This window comes from Aquarana catesbeiana, linkage group LG03, assembly GCF_042186555.1.
Source record: "Aquarana catesbeiana isolate 2022-GZ linkage group LG03, ASM4218655v1, whole genome shotgun sequence".
Classification (NCBI taxonomy): Eukaryota; Metazoa; Chordata; class Amphibia; order Anura; family Ranidae; genus Aquarana; species Aquarana catesbeiana.
Genome location: NC_133326.1, coordinates 178,317,037 through 178,337,197, shown reverse-complemented (window position 1 = coordinate 178,337,197; position 20,161 = coordinate 178,317,037). Strand labels below are relative to the sequence as shown.

Below are 20,161 nucleotides of genomic sequence, written 5' to 3'. Positions count from 1 at the left end.
ATTTAGTCTTTCTGGCAGGATACAAAGTCAGAGGCAGAAGGTAGGCTGATCTTCTCGCCTCTCTCCTACCATCTCACACTTTCTCTCCCCTCAAGGTGCACCACGTCACCTCCTCCAATCGCCACCGGCTATATAATGTGCTGATTGGGACTCAATCTGAGTACCCAAGTGCTGCAAAGCAGAAGTACTAAGCCAGAGTGCTGCCTACACTTAGATATTAGAATAAGTGATACAATACCTGATCAATTTTACGTGTCTGTTTTAGATTTTGAAATGTGTTTATGTTATTTGCATGCAAAATAGCTGTCTAAAAGCTATAATATATACCTTATATCAGTGATGGTGAACCTTGGCACCCAAGATGTTTTGGAACTACATTTCCTATGATGCTCATGCACTCTGCAGTGTAGTTGAACTGGAAATGTAGTTCCAAAACATTTGGGGTGCCAAGGTTCACCATCACTGCCTTATATGAACGCAGAAGGTGTTTAATAGATTTATTAGTTTGTAAATTCTCAAATTATACTCAAATTATATAAGTTCACAAAGAGAAGGATGTTATAAATATTTATTAGCTTGACTGGATTACAACCTTTTGTACATCACATTTGCATAAATTCTCAAGTTACATCTTGTGTACAACCACAAAAACTATGACATGGATTTTTACATTAAATGAAGAAACATTAACAGATTTACAGGCAGATTTCTATACAGTTCATTCATGTTTAACTCATTTGTACAACTGTTTTAAACAAATGATCTTCAAGGGATTAGAAGGGGAAAAAAATCTAGGATGACAATAATAAAAATACACAAATATGGGCAGAATTCCATCAATGCATGCAACATTCATGTGAAAACATTTATTTCAGGACACTACAGAATTTACGTAATTTAAATATATTTTTTTTTACATTTTCTTCATATATATCTCTTATTTTTCAGGCTCTCTGTACAGATTCTCAATGAATGACAACAGACACGCTGTTCAACCATTGCTGGTTCATCATCTGAGCACATCACATATCAATTTTACATGTACAATTGAACAGAATGCTCACATTCACATGCTGAATGGCTAATGGAATTAGAATCCCTCAGTCCTTTTTCATCTTTCTACAAAAATGTAGACTTATTTACAAAATAACAAAAAAGTACTTGCCCCTAACATTTCTATAGTCAGAATTTGTTAGAACAGCAAAGCAAAGACTAATGATTCTAATAAAGTCTTAGAGAGAGGGTATTCATTTTGTCTGGCCCTTTTTACGTAATTTTGTTCAGAATAGAAGGATGTCCTTTGTGTTAAGAGTAAAATAAAACTTATTTGGATTTATTTTCACTGAAAAAGACAATAGTATTCAAAAAATACCTGAAACAATGCAACTTAAGCATATCTGAGATGTTAATAAAACATCAGGCACTATTAATGTCTGTTTTATTATGACTTGGAGGTGTGTCGGTGTGCAGGGTAAAATAACATGCAATTTATATTTAAACTGGTATTTTCTTGCCTGCCACTAAGTTTTCATTCTTTTACTTGTATTCATTATGTGTGCTTAAATAAGATTATGTTTCAAGTACTACAAACAATTAAAAAGAGGGAGATATCATCTCTTTAATCTGCAGCCATGGAATACTTTTGACTCATGCTTAGCATCCAAAACTCGTCATTTCCAAACAAGGCCATTGAACAAAAGTAATGTAAAGAACTATATAAATCTCACTCACTTATACTCACACACACTGTGCTTTTTGCTTAAACATTTCTATTTCTGCAGATCAATCAGAACTCTAAAATTTGCCTTGCTTTGCATATAAATAAACATATATTTATATATATTTTTTTATCTTGGCTCTATTTATAAAATTAATATCAAGAGAGGGCTAGTTGTCAACAAACATCTGGATCTATGTAATCACTTCTAGGAGAAGCAAAAGCAATAAACACTATTAATGTGTTCAAATATATGTGCAAAAATGAAAATACTGATAGTTGTTTCTTACACAAAAGACGTTTTTTTTGTATTTTTTTTTTTTTTTTTAGTTTTACAGATTTTTTTTTTGTCATTTTCACTTACAGAAAAAGCATTGATACATCAATGTTGCATAGAATACTTCCATGATAACTCAAGAATTTGGTTTAAAACGTTGTTGGCACACTTCGGAAGCATATTATACACTGCTTATATAAGTCATTGATGCACCAAAACATTGTCACTCACTATGTTTGACAGATGACAAATGCATCTGTAGAATTTCATGTGTTTAAGAGGTACTAATTCTAGGGTATGTCCAAGCTAAGGAAACACTGAGTCTACTTGCAGTTTCTCTACACAATACATGGCCTGGAAAGATGGAAACAAAATATAAGAAATTTTATAGTGCTCCAGAGAACAAATACCGTTATGTCTTTGGAATGTAGTGAATGAAAGGCAGAGCAATGGTAGCTCTGCTAATGTAATGTTGATTACAGGTTTCCTTGCAAGAATCTGTATTTGTGCTATCATTCTGAAATGATGTCTCCGTAGCAACCATTCGCATGCTTTGCAGTCTTTTACAGTAATGCTCAGCATAAAAGAATTGCAGTTTAAAAATGCACTATTGTAGCTCTTTAGGCTATTGAATGGGATATCAGAAACACATTCTTCATAATGGAAACAGGGCTGGAAAGGAAAAACAAACACATATTCCATTCTTCAATGATTTTATCTGACATTAAGTTGCCTTCATTTTGACAGAAACCACTTAAGAACACACTGCGTGATAGGCAGTATGTATGTACATTAGTGACTGTAGTAATTAACAGTACATTTTCAACATAGCCATCAATCATTCACCTGAGTTACAAAGAGAAATTTCAGAACATAATTGCTTTTTATATCCTTCTCCTAACTAAAAGGTGGCATGTAGAACAACACACATAGGCTCCTTTTCCTTATTTATGTTACTGAAACCCACCTTCTGTTTTGTGCCACAGCATTACTTTGGGCTTTGACAGCTACTTTAGTTATGTTTTCATTTTTTTTTTCTATTTTAAACCAATGAATCACAAATTGCAGTAGCTGACATATGCTAATATAAGCCAGCAAGAAGTACTGAGCTCATGTGTTTCACCATGTTTGCAATTCGAATCACAAAATAAAAGATAGGCACTGCACGTTAACTGTACGGTAACTGTACACGTGGCATAGAGAGAGAACATTACCTGGAACTTAGAGGACGGAACTATACTGTTTATTCCTGTACATATGCCAACTCCAAGAAACACCATAAACAGCATTTTATATTATCTATCAATGGAAAACATCTAAGGTGCAAATTAGTTTAAACATATATTGAGTGTCACTTTTTTAAAAATTATTATAACCCTTATTTTATATTGCCTTATTTTCACGTGCTTCTAAGCTGCTCTGTTGAATGAAACATAATAGAACTAGTAAAGCACTTGTATACTCTAATCCGAAAACATGACCAGTCTTCTACACACCGCATTTATTTATCATCATCCCCAACAAGTTGACATTTATTAATAACAAATGCATCTTATTTCTCATCGACTGCAAAACATGTCAACAGAGATTTCAAAGCACGGCTTGAAACATGTGCAAACTTTGTTTTCTAGGCAGTCTTTAATTCCATTGAAACTAAAATTGTTCCTGACGTTTTGCTCCCAGCTAATAGTGTTGTTCAGTGTGTTTGAGCAGAGCTGGCTAAAAGTTTGTGCCAATTTACTATCCTTTTTCGAAGGTCCACTTTGTCTAGCCAAATGTAAGCTTCCCCAATAAGAGTTTTCTTCATAAACTTCCCTCCATTTGAAGCAAGCAAAATCTATGGAAAATAAAATTAAGAATAAGATTATTGGAAATTTTTGAAAATTACATGTATGTAACACAATGATAAAAATGATACTTAAAAATGTACATGCGGTGTAGAAGGCAATGTTATATATATATATATATATATATATATATATATATATATATATATATATATATATATATATATATATATTTTTTTTTTTTTTTTTAAATGTTAACCACTTCAAGTCCTTAGGCCATATGTATAACTACACTGTGTATATATATACTTCATATATGTATATACAGAAAATTGCTACCTAATATTTATCGTAATTCCTGGCTCTCTCATGTCAGCAACAGTGGGTCAACTCCACCCCCTTGACCTCCGAGGACCACCTTCTACCTCAGAATAAAAGACAGAGACCCCCTTCCCTCAGGTACTCCATAACTAGATTGCAACAGGACAAAGGGAGGGAAAAAAGTTTGCTGACATGAGGATAAGCAAGTATTCCTGGCTCACCTCATGTCAGCAACAGTGGGACTTTACTAACCAATTTAGGGTGGGAATAGAAAAAAAGAGAAACAACTTAGCACCCCCTAGCTTGCCAAAAAGAATTTTAATTGCTGTTAAAGGCTGGATGTACAACAGCGGAACGAAAGGAGAAAAAAATAGCTGAGGCTACATCCAGTTTGTAGTGTTGCACAAAGGTTGACTCAGAACTGCAGCTGGCAGCCTTGCAGATATCAAAACTTTTGCGTGAGCTCCCCATGATGCCGCAACCCCTCTGGTAGAATGAGCCTGCACTTCCGTCGGAGAAGGTAAGCCTTGCTTTGTATAGGCCACCTTTATAACTTTTAGAATCCATGAGGAAATTATCCTCGAAGAAGCCTTATCCCCCTTCTTGGGATCTGCTGGGAGAACAAAGAGGCTGTCAGTTTTCCTTAAACTTGCTGTTTTGTGTAAGTGCAAGATGTAAGCTGAAATTTGTTTTACCATATGCAAAGAACTGAAATCTTCCTGACTTGAAGCAGAGGGTTATGGTGGAGAAACTGGAAGAACTATTTCCCAGTTGTCATGAAATCTTGATGCGACTTTGGAATGAAAGTGGGGGGCAGGTCTTAACACCACTTTTTCTGGAAGAACTAGACAGTAGGGTTCCTTGCATGATAGGGCTGCTAGTTCTGAGACTCTCCTTGCAGACGTGATGGCAACTAAGAAAACAACCTTCAAGGTGAGATACCAAATTAAACAACTTTCAATTGGCACATTAATGCCCTGAGCACCAAGGCCAAGTCCCAAGACGGAAAGATACTCTTCTTTGGAGATCGTCTGTGCAATGCTGCCCGCATAAACTGTTTCACCATGGAATCTTCAGCCCATCTTGTCCCTGTGAAAGATGACAGGGCCAATATTTGCACTTTTAAGGAGTTGTACGATAGGCCCTTGCCCAGAGCTGATTGGCAGCTGGATAGGATGTCATGAGGACATTTGAACTAGTACAGGGAACCAAGGTCACCTTGGCCAACATGGAAGAATAATGATTGTCGGAGTATATCTTCTGAAGGACCTTCAATGCTAGTGAACGCATCTTGCATCAGTGCTTCCTGAAAGTTGTAACACGCCAAAAACAGGGGCACCTGAGCATTCTCTGGGATGAACATGAGATTGATCACTGGATTCCCCCACATCGCAAATATTGGTCTCAAATACTTGCTGTTGATTGACCATTTGTTGTGATCTGGAAATACTCTGCTCGAATGATCTGCCAGCTGGTTTTCCTCCCCCAGCAAATAGGCAACTGTTTAGATTCCAGATACATCTCCGCCCACTGTAAAATTTTGATCACTACCTGAAGAAGAACCAAGCTTCTAGTGCCCCCCTTGTCTCTGGACATAAGACACTGCTGTCTGGTTGTCCATATGAATCTTCACTTGATGACCTTCGCTAAAATCTTGGAAAACTATTAAGGCGAGGTGAGCTGCTTTCAGCTCCAGGTAATTTGAATGACATACAGATGGATTTGTCCACTGTGCTTGTACTCTTTGACCCTGACAGTGAGCCCCCCAGCCCCGGAGACTGGCATTCATAGTCATAATAATACAATCTTCCTGGCTGATAGGCATGCCCTGGGAAAGATTTTCCCTTGAAGTCCACCACAAGAGATCTCTGGATACTCTGAGGGAGAAGGATCGATTGACAGAAGGAAATGTAATTCCACTGCTGTAAAAAAGGTGACTTAAAACTTCCTCATATGCCATCTGGCTCATGGTACCATGCAGTCTCTTTCTGACAGGGAGTACACTTGGCTCACTTGTACACAATTTGATATTGCTGAGATTTGCTGTTTGGGTAAAAAGATCTTCCCCATTTGGGTATGGAACAAAATACCCAGGTATTGCATTTCCTGACTCCATCCCAACTGGCTTTTTTGAGGGTTCACCAATTGACCGAACTGCCCCAGAGTCTCCAAAACTATCTCCCGATGGTGAATGTATTCTTGACTTGATTTCGCTAGAATAAGGATGTCATCTAGGGCAGCTGCAGATATGATCCTGGTATAAAAATTTTCAGTTGGAGATGGGCTTTCAGGTAAAAGTGATCTGAGTGGCTATACAGCCACCCAATTACTTTTACAGGGCTGGGAAAGGGGCACCTCTCCCGCCGCCACTATTTCCAGGCTCACCCGTCCCACCGGTGAGCCCAGGACCACTGCAAGTAGTCAGGTCAGTTGACCACGGAGGAAAAGGAGGGACATTGCTTCCTCTCTCTCCTCTGTGATGAATAAAGCTAGAAGTTGTTTTGGTTCTTTCTTTACTGGCTGTGGCCAGCCAGGGAGGCAGCCGATCAATCTATAGACCTTTGATTTCTCAATAAAGTCACTGCCCAAGCTGTACTGTCAATAAAGTCACTGCCGAAGCTATTACAATGAATGTTGTTCATTCCTTGTGACAGCAATAATGTTGAATTAAAAAAGTAAATAGAGTGTAAAAAAAAGTAAATAAAATAAATAATTAAAAAAAATGTAAAGCTTCCCTGTCCCCCTGTCCTCACATGCAAATGTGAACAAGCATGTAGGTCTTGAACACATACAGTATGTAAACGAATATGAATATCAGATTGACAGCAATAATTCTAGCACCAGAACTCACATTTAACTCTAAACTGGTAACCTGTAAAGACTTTTAAAGTGCCATCTATTGAGATTTTTAAGTACCATAGTTTGTTTCCATTTCATGGGCATGCAGAAATTTAGATCTTGACATGTTTGGCATTTATTTACTAATTTGCATTTGCTAAACATATGGATAATGTCATTCTCTGCTGCAGAAAAGTGCTTGACATTTTCTGAACCTACTTTGGGGTGCCGTATCTCAGGGCCACTTGGTGCTAGGAACCCCAGCTTTGGATATGTTGTAGTGCTAGATCCACTGGGTTTGCCCACCAAATTTGGGGTTCCTAGATACGGGGCCCCAAAGTCGGTCAACTGTGTCCATCTGCAGCAATGTCATTTCAGGACCCATATTTTGGCTGCAGCTAGGGGGCATCTAGGAAACCTTAACTACCGAGTTTGCTTAACTACCGAGTTTGAAGTTTGGGGGACCTATGGCTGCAAATGGGCACAGTGAGGCATGCAAATGGGTACAGTGAGGCTACAAATGGGCATTGTTGACCCTCTTTTCCACTTACAGTAGCTGCGCATTTCTCACCCTAGGCTTATACTCAAGTAAATAAGTTTTCCCAGTTTTTTGTGCTAAAATTAGGTGCCTCGGCTTATATTCGGGTCGACTTATACTCGAGTATATACGATATGTATTATGTAGGTGTCAGGGCTGGGCTCAGCCCTTCCTTCTCTGAGCTAGCCACTCAGCTGTCAGCTAATTGCCAGCTCTCATCTCACTCCATAGTTACTCAGCTGTTGATGATATCCTGCTCATCAGTCCTGCCTACTTAAGCCGTCCAGTCCAGAGGAGCTCTGCCTTCGCCTTGGTCAACATCAAAGAAATTATCTCCTGCGATCCTGTTCAAGACTTGCTTTGCTGACATGCCTTCTGGCTCCAGATCCTGCTTGCTGTCCCACTACGTTGATCCCTGACTTCTGGCTTGGCTGACTATCCATTCCGTTTACTGACTCTGGCTATGTTTTGACTATGTTTGTTCTTTTTACTTTTAATATTAAACAACTGTTATTTAACTGTACTTCTGTCTCGGCCTGATTTCATGGTTTCTGACAGTAGGCGAAGGCCATGAATTCAGAAGATGCAGTCAATTCACTTGTTGTAATATTTTTTCCAGATTGAATAAACTGGATCACCACATGGATCAGTTTGCCATGGCGTACAAATGCTCCTGAGTCACACAGCTCACCTGGAATCTCCAACTGTGGCCACCCCGGTACAACCTATGTTGCAGGCCGACCCTGCTGCTTCTACAGTCTCTGTGCAGGCACCCGCCTTGAGTATTACCTCTATAAGAGGTATGTCTGGTTCTGCTCCACTTCCCCAGCGATTTGGAGGCGATCCAGTCCAATGCAGAGGGTTTCTCAACCAGGTTGAGATATACTTTGAGATGCTGCCCCAGGCGTTTCCCATGGACAGAAGCAAAGTAGGTTTTGTGATATCTTTGCTTTCTGAGAGAGCCTTGGCCTGGGCAAACATTCTATGGTAGATGTAAAAACCTGTTGTCTTGAGCTACCCTGAGTTTGTGGCTTCGTGTAAAAGGGTATTTGACGTTCCTGCATACTCTGCTTCTGCTGCCAAGTGCCTCATGTCCATTGAACAGAGTACGAGAACTGTTGTTGACTACGCCCTTGAATTCCGTACTCTGGCAGCAGAGGTTGTGTGGAACAATGAGGCCCTCTTGCCTGCTTTTTCTCATGGTCTTTTGGATTCCATCAAGGATGAGATAGCAGCCTGCACTATACCCACTGAGCTGGAGAAGTTGATCACGTTTGCCATCCTCATTGACTCCAGACTCAGAGAGAGACTCGCTTGCGGAAGCCTCCTGTACATTTATCTCCGAGCTTTGCAGTCCCACCCGTGCCTCCCTCACCTCCCATGCCTCCTGGTACCGAGTCAGTCAGTGAAGGTGAACCCATGCACTTGGGTTTCACGCGTCTCTCTGCAGATGAGAGAACTTTTAGGAGGAGGGAGTGATTGTGCCTTTATTGTGGCCAGGCAGGTCACTTTTTGAAGTCTTGTCCTACCTGTCCAGGGAATGCCCGAACCTTGAGGTCCTGTCATGGACAGACCTTAGGTGGCGTTGTTTCATCCCCAGTTATCCAGAAGGATAAGCCCCTGGTTTTGGTTACCCTTTCTTGGGCTGAGTCATCTGTCGAGATACAGACTCTAATAGACTCTGGGGCTGCAGACCTGTTCATTGATGCTGCCTTTGTATCGAAGCACACAATTCTGCTGCAGCTGCGTGACACTCCACTTGCCATTGAGGCTCTTCACAGTATACCTCTACAGCCTGCCCATGTGACTCATGAGACGGCTCCGTTGTCCATGGACCTTCACAATGAGATAATCCAATTCCAAGCTATTTCCTCACCTAAGTTTCCACTGGTTATTTGTTATCCTTGGTTACAGAGGCACAACCCCTCTTTTGATTGGCTCCGTGCTGAGGTTCTCTCCTGGTCACCACAATGCAGTAAGACATACTTCCAGAAGGTAGCCAAGGTTCTGTGCACCTCTTCACTCTCCTCCCTGCCGGAGGAGTACAGTGATTTTAGCAATGTCTTTGACAAAGGTCAAGCCGGTAGTTTGCCTCCACACCGGCCATATGATTGCGCAATTGACCTTCAACCTGGTGCCATACCCCCTCGTGACCGGGTTTACCCTTTGTCGGTCTTGGAGGATAAGGTCATGGAGGAGTATGTTGCAGAAGCACTTTCTCAAGGTTTCATTTGCAAATCCTTGTCTCCTGCTGGTGCTGGTTTCTTCTTTGTGAAGAAGAAGAGTGGTGAACTGAAACCTTGTATTGATTATAGGGTCTCAATTGTTTCACAATTAAGAATGCCTATCCGATTCCGTTAATTACGGAGTTATTTGACAGCCTCAAGGAAGCAACGGTTTTCAACGGCTTGATTTGAAAGGGGCATACAATCTCGTGAGGATTAAGAAGGGCGCAATGGGCTCTTTTCTTGTCAAGTTTCAATTACATTGTCTCATTCTTACCCAGGACTAAGAATGTAAGGGCTGACGGCTTGTCACGACCATTTCCTCCACTTCCAAGTTGGAGTCGGTTCCGGTTCCTGTGATTCCTCCTGATAGTATTCTGGCTACGGTTCTCACCAGTCTCACTTCCCTCTTTGGGTGACAAAATTCTTTATGCTCAGGTCCATGCTCCTCCTGAGAAACTTTGTGACCACTGCATTGTCCCAGAGAGTCTCCGTACTACCATGCTCCAAACTTACCATTCTCCCAAGGCTGCTGGCCACCCTGGGAAGAATCAACTTTTTTGAGCCATTTTCCAACAATTCTGGTGGCCTAGCCTACGTGCTGATGTAACTGCCTTCATAGCTGCCTGTTCCATGTGTGCTCAGAGTAAGACTCCACGAAACTTTCCAGTGGGCCTCCTACAACCCATACCCAATAGAGAGAGGCCCTGGACCCACCTGTCTATGGATTTCATTGTGGAGTTACCCAACTCCCAGGGCAACACAGTTATCCTTATGGTGGTTGACCGGTTCTCAAAGATGTGTCATTGTATTCCACTTAAGAAGTTGCCCACTTCTAAGGAACTGGCTTACATGGGCTGCCCAAGGTGATTGTCTTGGACAGGGGTAGTCAGTTTGTGTCCCGGTTCTGGCGAGCCTTTTGTGCACAGTTGGGAATTCAGCTTGCTTTCTCCTCTGTGTATCACCCACAGTCTAATGGGGTCGCAGAACGAGCCAACCAGTCCTTGGAGCAATTCCTACGTTGCTATATTTCTGACCACCATAACAACTGGTCAGACCTATTACCGTGGGCAGAGTTTGCTCACAACAGTGCCTTGAATTTTGCTTCCTGGTTGTCTCCGGAGTTTGGCGAATTATGGTTTCCAACCTTCCATGTTGCCTGACTCGTTTGTTCCACTTGGGCACAAGTCCAGGAGGCTTTGTGTCATGCTAATGATAGGTACAGACTCCATGCTGACCGCAGATGCCTGCCTGCGCCTTCCTACCAGGTTGGGGACAGGGTCTGGCTGTCATCTCGCAAACTCCGACTTTGTGTTCCTTCACTGAAGTTCGCATCTCAGTTTATTGGGCCTTTCCGTATTCTTCACAGGATTAACCCAGTGTCTTACGCATTAGACCTTCCTTCTAATGTGCGTATTTCAAATGTATTTCATGTCTCCTTATTAAAACCTTTGGTCTGCAACCGCTTTACCACCTCGGTGCCACATCCTCACCCTGTACAGGTTAAGAAACATGAGGAGTATGAAGTACAGTCCATTGTGGACTCCCGTAGGTTCCGAAGGTTCTGTTGGCGCATACAGTACCTAGTGCATTGGAAAGGGTACGATATGGAGGAACGCGCTCTTGGTTCTCATCCTTGGATGTACATGCCCCTGTCCTCCTCCGTGATTTCCATAGACATTTTGTATGTATTCCACTTAAGAAGTTGCCCACTTTTAAGGAACTGGCTTACATGGGCTACCCAAGGTGATTGTCTCGGACAGGGGTAGTCAGTTTGTGTCCCTGTTCTGGCGAGCCTTTTGTGCACAGTTGGGAATTCAGCTTGCTTTCTCCTCTGTGTATCACCCGCAGTCTAATGGGGTCGCAGAACGAGCCAATCAGTCCTTGGAGCAATTCCTACGTTGCTATATTTCTGACCACCATAACAACTGGTCAGACCTATTAACATGGGCAGAGTTTGCTCACAACAGTGCCTTGAATTTTGCTTCCTGGTTGTCTCCGTTTATGGCGAATTATGGTTTCCAACCTTCCATGTTGCCTGACTCGTTTGTTCCACTTGGGCACAAGTCCAGGAGGCTTTGTGTCATGCTAATGATAGGTACAGACTCCATGCTGACTGCAGACGCCTGCCTGCGCCTTCCTACCAGGTTGGGGACAGGGTCTGGCTGTCATCTCGCAAACTCCGACTTTGTGTTCCTTCACTGAAGTTCGCATCTCAGTTTATTGGGCCTTTCCGTATTCTTCACAGGATTAACCCAGTGTCTTACGCATTAGACCTTCCTTCTAATATGCGTATTTCAAATGTATTTCATGTCTCCTTATTAAAACCTTTGGTCTGCAATCGCTTTACCACCTTGGTACCACATCCTCACCCTGTACAGGTTAAGAAACATGAGGAGTATGAAGTACAGTCCATTGTCTTATTAAAGGGGGCTCCCAGATTCCAATAAGCCTCCCGCCTGCAGACCCCAACAACCAACGGCCAGGGTTGTCGGGAAGAGGCCCTTGTCCTCATCAACATGGGAACAAGGTACTTTGGAGTGGGGGGGCGCAGCACCCTCCGCCCGGAAGCACCTACCCCCATGTTAAGGACATGCGGCCTGGTATGGTTCAGGAGGGGGGCGCTCACTCGTCCCCACCCCCTTTCCTGACCGGCCCGGCTGCGTGCTCGGATAAGGGTTTGCTATGGACTTTGGGGGGCTCCCGCACCATTTTTTTGGCGAAGGGGGTTCCCCTTAAAATCCAGAGGGGGGAACCCCACGCCAATTTTTTTTTCATTTTGGCGAGGGATTCCCTTCATCCTCAGCACACAAGCTGCACCGCAAGTCGGATCATGATGATCCGACTTGCAATGCGACTTCTATTCAAATCAATGGGCTCCCTTAGGGAACCATTGGTTTTGAATAGAGGCAGAGAAACGCCGATCGAGGCTTAACGCTCTTTTTACAGCGTTAATCCTCGTTTAACACCTTTTACCGGTGTCTGGCATTTCCAGTACTGCTCTTGAACGCGAATTTCTGGCGTTCAGAAAAAAGCCCTACATTGTATAGAGAACAATGTGATCAGCTAATTCAATTAACATAAACACAGGGTTAATTAGAACAAACAACAATGTGTGGAATACCCTTAGAACCTGTGGTAAGCCAATTTACATTAAACACATTATAGCAGAGAACAAGACAGGTAGTTGAAATTGATGACACCAGCATCTCCTCACCGTATGTGTCCCAACAGTATGAATCAAACAACATACTATATATACATATATACACGACTGAGTCTGATTAGTACAGTTCAGACTGGATTTCTAATTCACCTCACAAAGAGTATTGTTCCCTTGAAAATCCAGGGCCCATAATCAAAAGGCAAGAGGCTTGCATTCAGTCCTCTCCAACAGCCTCTGTCCCGGCTAGGTCTGTCACATTTCTCCCCTTTCGGCAGGAGACTAACACAGGAGGAGACCCCAGACGGGTTGACTCCGAAGTTAGTCCATAGTTCCAGTCCTCTACTGCCTGTACCCACACAGTACTCCAAACAAATTGTTCCAAACAGAGTATTACTCACCCAGCCATCCTCTGCCTCTCTCAGAGAACATGCCCACCGCTGGGGAGAGGCCTGCACTGGCCCTTCTCCCTGGAATCCATTCTGCCACTGGAGAGAAGACAGGGGGACTGGGCTCACTCCATCCTGCTGTTGGGGATCTGGGCCGACTGTCCAGCATCCCTGGGGTATACAGGTGGGGACTGAAGCCCCATCCACCGACACCAGATCAACCTGCAGTTGTGAGGTGTTGACTGCATTCTCTCCTTGGATCCTGATCTGCAGCTCGCGATAGACTGCCACCTCCTCAACTTGTGCCTCCACAATTGCTGCAGGTGTGGGGCAGAGGTCTTGGACCCCCTGTCCGGTTGCCAGCACTTCTGCTGGGGATTTGCTAGGTGGTTCCTCCTCTACAGAAACGTCTATCAAATCCTCCGTCTCTGGAATTGCTAAAAGTGTGGGACAAAGGTCTTGGACCCTCTGTTCAGATACCAGATCTTCAGCTGGAGAAGTTTGTTTTAACTCCATAGATGCTGCTGGCAGAAAATCACATGTCCCTGTCAGTGTTGTGGGAGAAAGGCCGACTACCTCTTCTCTCAAGAAGGCCAAAGCCACTGTTGGTGCTGGGCAGAGCACAGTGAACTTTGGCCCTGATAGCAGCTCTTCTGCTGGAGGCTCATCAGGTTGTTCTTCCTCAGCAGAAAAGTCTATCAAATCCCATGTCTCTGCAACTGATGTCTGGGGATATAGGTTCACCATCTCCTGTCCATGGAACCCAGAAGATGCTATCATTTCTGGGCAGAGATTAGCAGAGCTCTGCCCTGTTGTCAGCACTTCAGGTTTGGGGACAGCAATCTCCGGATTTTCCACTGCCGATTCTCTGGCATGCTGCTGAACGTGGTGTAGCAGTTTCCTGTATGCCCTTTCCAGATGCTGTTCCTTCCTTAGCAAATGGTCCAGATCAGGTTTGAGCTCTGAGACCCCTGCAAGACTGAGCATAGCCTCTCTATATTCTCGCAGGTCCTAAAGGTCAGGTTGCCCTTCATCGCCAAACATAAAATGATCTGTAAGGCTCTCCCACAGCAATCCAGGGCCTCCAAAGTCATATCCCTCCAGAGAGCATTCTGTTGTCTCCCCTAAATATCCCTGCTCTGCGTGCCATTGCAGAGCCCGATAACGATTGTCCAGCTCTATCTCCTGCTGGACCAGCCTGTCCAACTCAGTCACCCATTGCTCCTGGGGCCGCTCTCCCAGGAATGCCATCCGCAATGCCCGTTGGTCACTGGCCCGTTGCTCTTGGGTTGGAAAGCACTTGCCCTGTTTTATACCAGCGAGCTGGAGGGCTCCAATCCAGAGCTCCACCCGAATTTGCTGCCTGAGCTCCAGGTATTCATCCTCAGACACAGTCCTGGTGTATGTTGAAAGGATGATCCGCAGCAGCCCCGGGAACTCTGATGCCAGGTCCATATCTCCGCTGGGGTGACTGAAGTCTGCTATGCTGATCTTGGATCCAGTTGGAGGTTTGGATGTCCCAGACTGCAGGAAGCTTTCCCGCTGCTTGCCACCAATGTCATGGAACGTCCCACACTCCGCTTGAGTGCTTCCGTCATATACCACTTCCTCCCAGTCTGTATGCAGATATCAGATATTCCAACCTCTCTGAGCACAAAACACGGCGACACTTGCTTGTTGCTAACATGAACTCACTTTAATCAGAACCAGAATACAGTCTTATATACAGGAGAAGATGAGGTTCCACCCTCCTGCTCATATTACTCTAACAATACAAACGTAACCTAATTAACCTAATTAACATGAGCTATTTAACTAATCCTTTATATAGCCTAGGTGACTGAGACATGACCTTTTGCCCATACTGAGTTAATTATCACAGGACATTTTCTCACAATAGCAGCAGCTCCAATAGGAGTCGTCCCGTCTCCTACATTGTATAGAGGACAATGTGATCAGCTAATTCAATTAACATAAACACAGGGTTAATTAGAACAAACAACAATGTGTGGAATACCCTTAGAACCTGTGGTAAGCCAATTTACATTAAACACATTATAGCAGAGAACAAGACAGGTAGTAGGAATTGATGACACCAGCATCTCCTCACAGTATGTGTCCCAACAGTATGAATCAAACAACATACAATATATACATATATACATGACTGAGTCCGATTAGTACAGTTCAGACTGGATTTCTAATTCACCTCACAAAGAGAATTGTTCCCTTGAAAATCCAGGGCCCATAATCAAAAGGCAAGAGGCTTGCATTCAGTCCTCTACAACAGCCTCTGTCCCGGCTAGGTCTATCACAGGCTTGTTCTCCAGTCTCCAATAGGGATGGGCGAACGGTTCGGCCTGAGCATAAGTTCGGGCCGAACTTTGGTTGTTCGGATGTTCTGCGAATACCAAACAATATGCGGTGTTCAGAGCAAATTCGAAAGGCGCCGGAACACCGTTAAAGTCTATTGGACACTAACATGAAAAATCAAAAGTGCTCATTTTAAAGGCTTATATGCAAGTTATTGTCATAAAAAGTGTTTGGGGACCTGGGTCCTGCCCCAGAGGACATGTATCAATGCAAATTTTTTTTTCTTTAAAACGGACGTTTTTTTGGGAGCAGTGATTTTTTTAATGCTTAAAGTCAAATAATAAAAATGAAATATTCCTTTAAATATCATGCCTGGGGGGTGTCTATAGTATACCTGTAAACTGGCACATTTTTCCCGTGTTTAGAACAGTACCACAGCAAAATTTCTAAAGAAAAAATTGTCATCTAAAACTGATTGCGGCTGTAATGAATTGTTGGGTCTCGGCAATATAGATAAAACTCATTGAAAAAAAGAGCATGGGATCCCCCCCAGTCCATTACCAGGCCCTTTGGGTCTGGTATGAATATTAAGGGGAACCCCAAACCAAAATTTAAAAAACAAATGCGTGGGGGTCCCCTTAAAATCCATACCAGGCCCTTCGGGTCTGATATGGAAATTAAGGGGAACCCTGCACCATTTTTTTTTTAAATGGCTTAGGGGTCCCCCTAAAATCCATACCAGACCCTTATCTGAGCACGCAACCTGGCAGGCCGACAGGAACAGAGGGGGAATGAGAGAGTGCCCCCCCTCCTGAACCGTACCAGGCCACATGCCCTTAACATGGGAAGGGTGCTTTCGGGTAGCTCCCCAAAGCACCTTGTCCCCATGTTGATGGGGACAAGGGCGTCATCCACACAACCCTTGCTCGGTGGTTGTGGGGGTCTGGGGGCAGGAGGCTTATCGGAATCTGGAAGCCCCCTTTAACAAGGGGACCCCCAGATCCTGGCCTCCCCCTGTGTGAAATGGTAACGGGGTACAAATGTACCCCTACCATTTAACAAAAAAGTGTCAAAATGTTAAAAATGACAAGACACAGCTTGGGGACAAGTCCTTTATTAAAAAATAAAAAAATAAAAATGACCCACGATTTCCATTCATCTTCTTATATCGCTCCACCGACAGACCGAAAAAGAAAAAAAAAATCCGCCACCGATCTACCTCCATGGGCGGCTCCCACCATGTGATGCTTCATCGCCTTTGACAGTTCTTATATAACTGAGGGCAGGGCCACCCGATGACGTACCTGGGTGACCCCGACCCTCTGATGCCATGGGGACTTTCCCGTGGTGTCAGAGGGGGCGAGGCCATCCGGTTACATAAACAGGTGGCCCCCCTCTGACACCACGGGGAAGCCATGCTTTGGGGGGCATGTGGCCTGGTACGGTTCAGGAGTGGGGGCGCTCTCTCATCCCTCCCCTCTTTTCCTGCGGCCTGCCAGGTTGCATGCTAGGATAAGGGTCTGGTATGGATTTTGGGGGAACCCCTATGCCATTTTTTAAAAAAATTGGTGCAGGGTTCCCCTTAGTTTCCATATCAGACCCGAAGGGCCTGGTATGAATTCTAGGGGGAACCCCACGCATTTTTAAAAAAAATGTTTTATTCGGGTTTCCCCTTAATCTTCATACCAGACCCAAAGGGCCTGGTAATGGACTGGGGGGGATCCCATGCTCTTTTTTTCAATGAGTTTTATCTATATTGCCGAGACCCGACAATTCATTACAGCTGCGATCAGTTTTAAATGACAATTTTTCTTTTAGAAATGTCATTTTGCTGTGGTACTGTTCTAAACACGGGAAAAATGTGCCACTTTACAGGCATACTATACACACCCCAGAGGTATGATATTTAAAGGAATATTTCATTTTTATTGTTTGACTTTAAGCATTAAAAAAATCAATGCTCCCGAAAAAATGGCCGTTTTTAAAAAACATTTTTGCATTGATACATATCCCCTGGGGCAGGACCCGGGTCCCCAAACACTTTTTATGACATTACTTGCATATAAGCCTATAAAATGAGCACTTTTGATAATTCATGTTCGTGTCCCATAGACTTTAACGGTGTTCGTGTGTTCTGCCAAATTTTTTGCCTGTTCGGTATGTTCTGGTGCGAACCAAACCGGGGGGTGTTCGGCTCCTCCCTAGTCTCCAATAAACAGTTCTCTCTCTGTGTTTAGTGCATTATAAAACAATTATAGTATATATTTAAAAATTCACCAATTTTGTCTTGGTTCAATCTCTGTACTGCAATAGTAGAAACTTTTTTTTTTCAATACATTTTTTTATGACAAACATGTCATACTTACTTGCTCTCTGCAATAATTTTGCAATTTTGCACAAAGCAGCCCTGATTCTCCTCTTCTCAGTGCTCTGGGCTCATACCCCTTGGAGTGTGCACCCATAGCAAGCCGCAGAAGGCATGAAGGTAAAAAACCTTCAGCCTTTACAACCACTTTAAATATGAAAACTATGAGAAATGCAATATTTCAGTGACAAAGTAACATAAGATAGAGAAGAAGCAACACGGGCAGTTATTTCAAGCTTTAACAATTTCAAAATGTACTTGAGAAAGAATATAATTATTTTACATAATGTGCATATAATTTATTTTTAGTTACCATACACTATAGGTGATCATAATGTCAATATGAAGAAAATTACAGCCTTACCTGCAGTGAGTGTCCAGCAGGACTCATGCTAAAACGGAATGTCTCATTGAATGAAGGCTCTCGATCATGCCTACAGACCCTGGTTTTCTTCTTTATTATTCGCTTCTGAGTTGCTATATTAATGACGTAGAGTTTCACATACAGATCTGAAAAATTATTATGTGGATGAAGGGAATTACTATTGCTTCTCATGTGCTTCTGCCTGTAACGTTTTAAATTCATTGTACACTTATTACAGGGGAGTGCTTGGTTATACTATGTAGCTATACAAATCTGTCACATCCACCACACATTAACACTCACACAACATGCACTGAATTAATAAGGTAATATGAAGTATTTTGGGGGACTATTGTTATTCTGACCAGCTATGTCTTACCCATCCAGTAATGAGCTATTTATAAAGTTATGGAGCTTAATGTAATTAAGAGTTCACACACAAATAATGGTCACTGGGCATTTAACTAGTTAGCTGTTTATGTTCTCAGGGCACAGGTCCAGAATAACCTTACAACACTAGCCAAACAACTATATAAGAAAAAAAAATATATGTGAAATAGTTTGCCCAAAACATTATTGATTCTGCCCAACCAGTTTTGTGAATCACTAGCCCTGCACACTACAATGCTAGAAGAGTGACATCACTTTCTCTGTGAAAGGTAAGGTATACTGGGCTCAATTCACTAAAGCATGTTGAGTGCAGTATTTGGGTCACTTGACACATTTTTCCCAAATATCACATGCGACACCGAAAATGTCAGTTCACTATACGTTTTTTGCAGTATTTACCGCAAAAAAGCAAAAACTTGGTAAATAGAGCATATATATATATATATATATATATATATATATATATATATATATATATATATATATATACTGTATATATATATATATATATATATATATATATATATATATATATATATATATATATATATATATATATATATATATATATAAATATTAATTCACTAAAGGAAATTAATATATAAATGCATACATTTAATAAATAGTGGGCCAGGCACATATGAGTTTTCAGCTGGTTGTTAAGGTGCCAGAATCCGCCAGTGTCCTTAACAACCAGTAAATAGTTGGCTGTTAAGGAGCCAGCACCTGCCATGTCCTTAAAAACCATGAATCATCTGCTGTCAGTGGGATTCCTCGCTGACAGAAGAATGTAAACAAAATAAAAGCCGACATTAGAAAATGAAAGCGGAGTTCCACCCATATAACAGTCAGCAGCTACAAAAAGTGTAGCTGCTAAAGTTTAATAATCGGACACTCACCTGTCCCATGGTTCAGCGATGCGGGTGAACTCAGCCCCACTCCTCTCCCCCTCCTCTCCTCGGTGTCGGCATTGTGACTGTGGGTGCCCGGCTGTGGCTTCACAGCGGGCACGCACTGCACATGCATGAGCCGCACAGCACGCTGTAATTGACCTGGCAATCTTCTGGGACCTGTATCATAGAAGATTGCATGAAGGGAGGGAAAGAGGCGAACTTCCTTCCGGCTCGCAGAGCCCCGGGAGGAAGTGGGAGCTGGATGCCCCTAAAAAGAGAGTATCTGCTCCACCCCCCAAAAAAATGACATGCCAAATTTGGCATGTCAGGGGGTCATCTTCACTTAAAGCGGAAGTTCCACTTTTGGGTGGAACTCCGCTTTAAGTAAATCCAGCATCAAATGCTGCCTGTCGACCTGCATGAAAAAGAAAAATTGGCCCACACTTGACATTTCGCTCCTTCCAACTGAGAGCTCCACTTCTTACCTGCCACCAAAAAAAATTGAAGGGTCACTTGGTTATGTCACTGGGTGACCCCAATCCCTTGTGATGTGATCGACCCAGCATGTCCCACAGTGCAGT

General features: G+C 42.9%; 1 protein-coding gene across 9 annotated transcripts in view; it reads right to left on the bottom strand.

Annotated features, from left to right (window-relative positions):
• Positions 1–554: 554 nt before the first annotated feature.
• Positions 555–20,161, bottom strand: part of PCLO (piccolo presynaptic cytomatrix protein) — a 547,854-nt gene continuing 528,247 nt past the window's right edge. For all 9 annotated transcript variants that reach the window (XM_073619550.1, XM_073619551.1, XM_073619554.1 and 6 more), the window contains 2 exons: positions 18,298–18,443; positions 555–3,831 (listed from right to left, as the gene is read on the bottom strand). In XM_073619550.1, the coding sequence (XP_073475651.1) occupies positions 3,691–3,831; positions 18,298–18,443 (287 nt within the window). In that variant the 3' untranslated portion in view covers positions 555–3,690. The remainder of the gene's footprint in view (positions 3,832–18,297; positions 18,444–20,161) is intronic.